Source organism: Lepidothrix coronata, unplaced genomic scaffold, assembly GCF_001604755.1.
Source record: "Lepidothrix coronata isolate B3197 unplaced genomic scaffold, Lepidothrix_coronata-1.0 Scaffold48, whole genome shotgun sequence".
NCBI classification, from domain to species: domain Eukaryota; kingdom Metazoa; phylum Chordata; class Aves; order Passeriformes; family Pipridae; genus Lepidothrix; species Lepidothrix coronata.
Genome location: NW_016690228.1, coordinates 4,881,620 through 4,889,876, shown reverse-complemented (window position 1 = coordinate 4,889,876; position 8,257 = coordinate 4,881,620). Strand labels below are relative to the sequence as shown.

At 43.0% G+C, this 8,257-nt stretch overlaps 1 protein-coding gene across 1 annotated transcript in view; it reads right to left on the bottom strand.

Moving 5' to 3' along the window:
• The window catches only part of STOML3 (stomatin like 3), a 10,998-nt gene extending 3,319 nt beyond the window's left edge, over positions 1-7,679 (bottom strand). Inside the window, 5 exon segments of the mRNA XM_017815091.1 lie at positions 430-512; positions 1,716-1,827; positions 2,646-2,749; positions 6,796-6,926; positions 7,544-7,679. Of these exon segments, the coding sequence (XP_017670580.1) occupies positions 430-512; positions 1,716-1,827; positions 2,646-2,749; positions 6,796-6,847 (351 nt within the window). The 5' untranslated portion in view covers positions 6,848-6,926; positions 7,544-7,679.
• Between the last annotated feature and the right edge of the window lie 578 nt (positions 7,680-8,257).

Genomic DNA, 8,257 nt, shown 5'->3' with positions numbered 1-8,257 from the left:
TCTCATGCACACTTGCATCCCACCTCCCTTGTCTTTTATCTCACAGTTCTGAATATCAGCTTGACTGCAATGGTGCATCCTCAAATTTTTATAAGATGAATCATAGAATGGTGTGGGTTGAAAGTGACTTTAAAGGTCGTCTAGCTCCAAACCTGCTGCCATGGGCAGGGACACCTTCCACAAGATCAGATTGCTCAGCACCCCATCCAACCTGACCTTGAACAACTCCAAGGACAGTGCATCCACAACTTCTTTGAGCAAGAAGAAATTTTGTAAGCAGTTTGAAACTCAAGATACAGCAAAGAAGCTAAATTTTTCACGATACCTGAGAGCTGCAAGATTATAAAACACTTTTATTTTTTTTTGATCATGCCGTGAATCAGCTGCATCTTTTGTTTCTGGCTTAGATGGCTGCTAGAGAATAGTTACCTCTTGTGGAGGAATCTTACAGGCAACTGTTCTAAGATCAACCTTCATAAATGTATCTGTCCATGGAAGTATGAGGATCATACCTGAAAAATAAAAATAATTAGATGAAACACCTCTGAAAGTTAAGTCCAGAACCAGGTGTGCTGTACAAAGCAAACAAATGGAAATACCCACACGGTGGGGAATGAGCCCATCTTATTACTACAGATGCCCTTTTTGCTACAGGAGGTGACAACAGTGAGGTTTTGCATTTTCTAACATAGGGAAATGCAGATATCTGCAAATAATGTGAACTCATTAGAGCTTAATGACCTAGGGCTCTGATCCGGTAACGGGCAGATTGCAACTCTGGTCTTAAATCTGCCATGAGATTTTCAGCAAAAATTCCTTCCATGCCTTTATTCTGTTTCCCCTTTTTAAATCATAAGCAATTTATGGTTCAGTACATCTGTATCCAGGAAAGCTATCCCCCAGATCCATCCCTGCATGGCTCCCACATTAGGAACATGTGTCCCAAGATGTGACACATCCTGTGAAGGAGTCCCCACTCTCCTTCACTGGAGAGGGAGACTGGACACAACTATTCTAATCTTAGCATCTTGTTTTGGCACCCAGAGGCACACAGAAGCGCTCTGCACCAGCCCTAGCTGCTCTTTCGACCTCATGACTATTATCCAAGAGGAAAGACAATACCTGAAAAGGACTTTTTCCTGTTATTTCAACTTCCAGTTTCCCCAGTTTCACTGCACAGAGATGGTAACTGCACCTACACAAACACCTCATGATGATGGGTTTGGTTTGAGTTTCTGAGTTTTAACCTGATCCTAAGTGACTGTAACAAGCTCTACACAGATGCTGAATATCTTGGCCCTGACACGTTTACCATTTTCAGAGCAGAGACAGCTAAGGAGTTGGCAGCAACAAGCAGTGTTGGAAGTGAGGTACAGGGAGAAAGGCCACAAAAGTCACTCAAAAAAGACCATGGCAGACATGAACACTGCATTTGAACCTCTCCACAGTCCCCTGCCAGTGTCTGCAGCATGAGTTCAACTTTTTGTTGTCCAATCTCCTCAACAGCAAAGCCATACCTGGTATCAAAGTACTCAGACTTTTGTGCTGTGACAGGAGGGTGGCTTTATCTTCTCTTCAGAAAAGCAAATAGTCTGCAGGTAAAGGAACTGCAGTAGAGAGGACCTTCTCAGTCTCCTCCATGCTGTGAAGAGGGACTTCATGAACCTCTGCAATTCTCTATGTGATTAGAGTGCATCATAATAAAACAAATAAACCTGGTGGATTTTAACGGAATAAAACTGCATGCATTCACCTGCTCCCTTTGCTTTCTTAAGACAGTATACGTCCCAGATGAAACACAACAGCTCGTTCATATTCTCTGATAACCTAGGAAAATATTTTAAGTTTAGAACTTTACAGCTAATTCTACTCTCTGGTCTGATTTCTTTAATCTTTGGCATCCATGTTAAATGTGAAAAAAGAAGAAATAATATAGGAGGCAACAAAGCTGCAAATCACTAGGTGTTTTACATCTTCTACTTACCTCATGTTTTGCTGAAAAAACTCAGACCCCGGCCCTGCAAATATGTTACAAAACAGATCAAATATGAAAGAATTGCCACTGATTTAATGAGGCTATCCCACAGCTCTTTCAACATCAGCACTACACTCAGAGGAGCTGTAGGCAAACCACGTCTCACTTCAGGTAACCTAGCTAACTACTTCAGTTAGTGCATCACAACTACTGAAGGCCTGGAGTTCAGGGCAATCACTGGTAACTCACACCTTAAAAATGCCTGAAATTATTATGCCCATGTCTTGAAGGGACATTGTATGGGTTTAGGTTATGCAGTTTCTCAATGCAGGGCCACATGTTCTCATCTTCTTGTGTTAATTCCTATTGCTGGCAGCATCAAATATGAGTTCCTTAGAAAAATTTGTAGATTTATTTTCCCAGTTTTGTAAATCAGAGAAGTTTAACTGATGACAGAAGTTGAGACTGGAAGAAATTAAACAAGAAAGTTGTGGTGATACAGAAAGTTAGTGAAAGAACATGGATCTCAGGCCCAGAACACATCTTTGCTACAAGCCTTTATGATTTCCAAAAAGTGAATGTAAAGTGCCTTGTCTTAACTAAATCAATAAAAAAAATAACAGCAATGATAACAGAGTATTCTTATGTACCTCAAATACCTCTAGTTTACCTTCATACATGCCCAGATAGAAATAGGAAAAGTAATAAGCACCAGGAGGAATGAAAGGGAAACCAGGATCCAGCCACAGACACCAATTCCTTCCCACCTGTCAGCTATAAAAAAATATAAGGCAGAAGAGCAACAAATGAAAAATTTGAAGAGTTACCCCAGGGATGTAGATCTAGCCCAGTGCAATCATAAAGGACTGCAAAGTCCACAGAGACTCACTCCCTTTTCTTCCCTCCCATCGCTCAACGAAAGACATCAAAGACCTAACCAAACATCCAATCTTATGGCCCTTCTACCCAAAAGGTCAAAAAAGGTTCAGAAAATACATTTTGCAACAGAAAGAAAAAGGAAAAATGTAAGATATTGCCAAAGCTGGGGGTTGTGAAGGAAAATTAAAAACCATGGGTGGAGTATCCATGAGTATGACTCTGTCAGTGCACCATGGCTGGGGCAAAATATTTAGTTTGTATGAAACAGGTAATAAGGAAAACAAGAGGAACTATTGCTTCCTTTACATGAAGGTTTTGAGGAATATTGATGGACCAGTTCATTCAGTGAACCATAAACTTCGAAATTACTGCTTGTCAAAATGCAGACTCATGCATTTTAAGCAGTTGTCTTGTTGAGTTGAGCTTGTCTCATCCCAAAATTTCATTACAATGAAATAAAAAAACTATATAAAAATAAATTTCATTATTTTGATGCCCGAAAGGAAGGCAGTAGTGAGCAGCTGTTCAAATGCTAAAAGTTCAGGAGGCTCTCTGCAAGGAAAGTGTGACCAAGGAGCAGCTGGTCTTTGAAGAGAAGAGCAGCTGGAGTTGCTGACATCCTCAAAAAATAGGCAAGGAGGGAAACCGGACAGTCTTGCCATCAGGACAGAGTACTGTAGGATCAACTGAATTTTGCTAAATGTAGAAATGCATCAGGAGAGTCACAAGGAAAGCAGCAGGGATGAGGATGAGATAATCCTAGGGGCTGCCTAGCTGCCTGGTTTGGGCCAGAAGAGGATTTTTGCAGGCACAAGCATCAGCAGATGGGAAGCTGAACACCACAGCGTACGTTTCCCAGTGCAAGAGGAAGAAGCAGGACAAAGGGACAAAGTCTCAGAGGTCTCCTCAGAGAAGCTCTGCCATGCTGATGGAAAGGTGCAAGGTGTTTTGGATAAGTTATTTGAAAGGTATAGGGTAGCACTGGCAATTTCTGACATCAAAGAAAATTCACATGCAGATAGAAACTGATAAACAGGAAACAATTCAATTTATACTGTCTGAAAAAAACCAACTTGTCACCACCATGGAAACAGCATGAGGCTCCCTCACCTGTAAGGCACAAGCTAACAGACCAGTAGAGCAGGACTGACACGTTTGTCAGAAAACTCCCAGCAACCCCAGAGGAGAAAATACAGCACAGCCCTCCTGAGGCTCCTGCCGCTCCTATTGTGCATGGCTGGGCTGAGCCTGCTAGTAATGGTAGCTGCACACCTGGGTGTTACATCAAGCCCTTTGCTGCGCGCAGTTTTGCACATCCTACTTTGAGGTCCCTGCTGCAGATTTAATCACTCATACTTAAACATGTGTGTCCAAGAGGGCCCAGTTTCAGGCCTCCATGAGAGCTGGGCACAGAATTGTTGTAGTGGGAGCTCAGCTTTCCTCCTCATCCTTTCGAAAAAACGGTATTTTTAAATCCCTAGTTGTTTCACGAGGTATCATCAGGCATTCTGCAATCAGTGGTACAAATGATTTGAGGAGCAGCCCTGAACAAATTACCATGCAAACTTTAAGGCCATGTGTATGAAGACAGAATTTTTGAGATTTAATGCGAAAATCTTTAACACTGTCACTGCTGTGTGTTTGCCACATAATGTACTTCACGTTACACTAGTGATGTGTCAGGCTACAACAGGTACACAAAGTACCAGCAGTCCAGTGTCTTTTAGTCAGTAGAAAGAGATCAATGAAATTCATGGAATGGGCATAATTCATAATTCTGAACCTGAAACCTGGGGAAATTAATCATGAAAGGATGTTTTGTTCACTTCAACAGAGCTCAACATTTTTAGTCTCTCTCTTCATTTCACCAAAATGACTAGCTTACAGAAAATGTCTGAAGATCTTTTTCTTCTGTGCCAAACTTGGTTATGAAGAATCTCCTCAAAAGCAATTTTGAATCTGCCGTCATCCACCTGATCCTGTTGTGAAGATACCTGGTGGGAATGACACAATCCACAGACAGGGGGAATAGCTGGGAACAAATGCCTGCACTCAGCAGACTGATGCTCAAGCAGCTGAGAAGCGGTAGGGGTCAAGATATCACCCCTCACTACGATGGGCAAAAAGCATGCACCCAAAACTTGAATAAAGTACAATCGAATCCATGAGAATTGTCCTATGCCAGCTAAAAATGTAGGTTCCAATTCGAAAAGCAGGATATGAATGTATGCCTTCTTCAGAGTGAATGAAGCTCCTAGCTCCTCAAAGAACACCAGATCTTCTCTGATTACCCCAAAGTTTCAAACCATTTAACTACAAGACAAATGAAAGACTCTAAGAAAACACAATAATGAAGAATCAGTCACAATCCAACATATCAGTGACCTGGGTTTGCCATGCCTGTATATGGATTACAATAGCCATAATCACCCAAAACCCTCACTTGGGTCTATAGTCCAGAGAAAACTGAGAGCTGTAATGCTCTTGGTACAAAATGTGCAAAATCATAGAATCATAGAATCAACCGGGTTGGAAAAGACCTCCAAGATCATCAAGTCCAACTCTTGATCCAACAACAGTGCTGACTCATGTTCAGCTTTCTGTCAATCCAAACTCCTAGGTCCCTTTCTGCCTGGCTGCTCTCCAGCCACTCTGTCCTCAGCCTGTAGCGCTGCAGGGGGTTGTTGTGGCCAAAGTGCAGGACCCAGCACTTGGCCTTGTTGAACCTCATCCCTTTGGAATCAGACCATCTGTCCAGCTTGTCCAGGTCCCTCTGAAGAGCCCTTCTGCCTTCCAGCTGATCGAGACTCCCCCCCAGCTTGGTGTCATCTGCAAATTTGTTAATGGTACACTCAATCCCCTCATCCAGATCATCAGTAAAGATATTAAATAGAACTGGGCCCAACACTGATCCCTGGAGGACACAACTAGTGACAGGCCACCAACTGGATGCAGCACCGTTCACCACCACTCTCTGGGCCCGGCCCTCCAGCCAGTTCCTAACCCAGCACAGAGTGCCCCTGTCCAATCCGTGGGCTGCCAGCTTTTTCAGGAGTATGCTGTGGGAGACAGTGTCAAAGGCTTTGCTGAAGTCCGGGTAGACACATCCACAGCCTTCCCTCATCCATCAGGTGGGTCATCTGATCATAAAAGGAGATCAGGTTCGTCAGATAGGACCTGCCCTTCCTAAACCTGTGCTGGTTGGGTCTGATCCCTTGTCCATCCTGTAGCTGTTGTGTGATTGCACTGTGAGAGCTCATCATTCAGCAGTTGTGGAAAAGCTCCAGGACACTCATAAGATTCAGGGTACATCACAAACACACTTAATACACAAAATCACAATGTGGGTTACAAACTTGGAAGGCAAATGAAAAGCTCACTGTGGGCAAAAATCTCCCAAGTCTCCTACAGCCAGACAAAGATGGAGTAGACTCAGCTTTTTTAATCACCATGTACCTTCCTGCTTTCTACTAGCACCCAAATCAATCCTGCTCAGACTCATGCTTGTCCCACTGCACTGTCCACACCTATGGCCAGACACAATGGTGAAAACAGCACACATTGCCAGTAACAAGTTGGTTTGAAGAGAACACCAGGTAGGTATTCATCACACTAGCGCAACCACACTAAATGTTCTTTTGGGGCTGAAAAATTCTTCTGCCTTCATTAAGACATATTTTTCCCTCTCCACCCCATCCGTACAAGTATATCAATAGCTGAATCAGTCTTTTTTGGCCCTGGGATCATGCTGGCAGAAGATAGATGCTGGCACATGCTGGCAGGGCAGCATGATGCAATTTGCTCAATCACTCACAGTGGCAGATTCTGAATTTTCATTTCCTGACTACCTGGGAGATCAAATGTGCTTTTTTTGTTTGGTTAGTTCTGGTCCTTTTCATTATTATTGAGAAAAAAAGCCAAACACACAAAACAAGGCTTACCAATTAGATGTTCCATGTTGATTTTCTTGGGCATCTCCCTCTGGGTTTCCATCCCATTTGAGGGAAGCTCTGATCCCCTCACATACAAGACAGCAGTGCACCTCGAAACTGCACAGTGCTCATGCAAAATACTGAAGAGGGAGGCAGAGTAAGAGAAGGAGAAATCCCTTGTATGAGTCCCCTGGGAGTTAGTTACCCTGGTGAGGAGAGGATGTTTACAAGCACAGTCTCTCAGATTCAGGTTGCCTCTGGTATAACTCCCTGGTCTTCTGTCTGGGTGTGCTTTTGGCCTAGCTGGTTTTAGACCCCACAAAACACAAGCTGGAAATAATTTCTAAGAATCTGTCACCACAGAGAAAAAAAAGGCAAGCAAGACATGACAGAAAGAGAAGATAAAGAGAAAACAAGTCCTGTGAGTAGCAGCTGAGGTTTAGCCCAAAGAAAAGGAGGCTCTCGCAATAGCACAAGAGGAAATGGCCTCAAGTTGTGCCAGGGGAGGTTTAGATTAAGTATTAGGAAAAACTTCCTTTACCAAAAGGGTTGTCAGACACTGGAACAGGCTGCCCAGGGGAGTGGTTGGGTACCCATCCCTGGTAATGTCTAAAGGACATATAGATGTGGCACTTAAGGATGTAATTTAGTGGTGGATTTGGCACTGCTGGCTTAATGGTTGGACTCAGTGATCTTAAGAGGGCTCTTTTCCAACCTATGATTCTATAAAGCCAGAAGGTAGAGATTGATTGAGTACCGCTCCTCTGCTGTTCTGGGGCTCAGCTACACCAGCAACATAAATAATCCTCCAGGTGAGGTCTCCATGCTGTGTAGAATAGCTCACCACACACTTCTTCATACCGTCCATCAGTATAGGCCAAGCCCTGTTGAGCTAGACAACCTAAAAACCAGAGAAGTATTTCAGCTCCAAAGTCTTAAAATTGTCCCCCAAATAAGAGTATTTTTAACAAAACATTTTGACGATCAAACTAAGCATAGCATTTCAGACTAAGCCATTTCTGAAGGGTGCAGGAGTGAAGGGCAACCTTCTCAAAGGAGAAAGCTGTTGCTTGTTATTTGAGTTAAAAAAATGAGGTGGTTTTTCATATGTAATTTATGAGTTTGACAGACACCTGCATTAATTATGTGTAGGCATCTGTCACCTAGAATAACTCTGAAGACCTGGCTCCAGCTTCATTTCACCCAAGTCTTCCTCTCTGACAGTAATCACACTGGTCCCAGATGGGTCATTCAAAGCTGACTGCTCCCCCGAGAATGCATTCTCAGCCTCACAGAGAGGAAACTATACCACCGGAACTGATGTTTTAAATTAAAGTGAAAGCCATAAGTATAAACAGCTTGAAAAATTGGGATTGACATGCTTCTTGCAAATGTGTGACAATATCCATTTTAAGTCATTAAGTCATTTAAGGCATTTTCCTCATTATTTGGCTTCTGAACACTGAGCTGT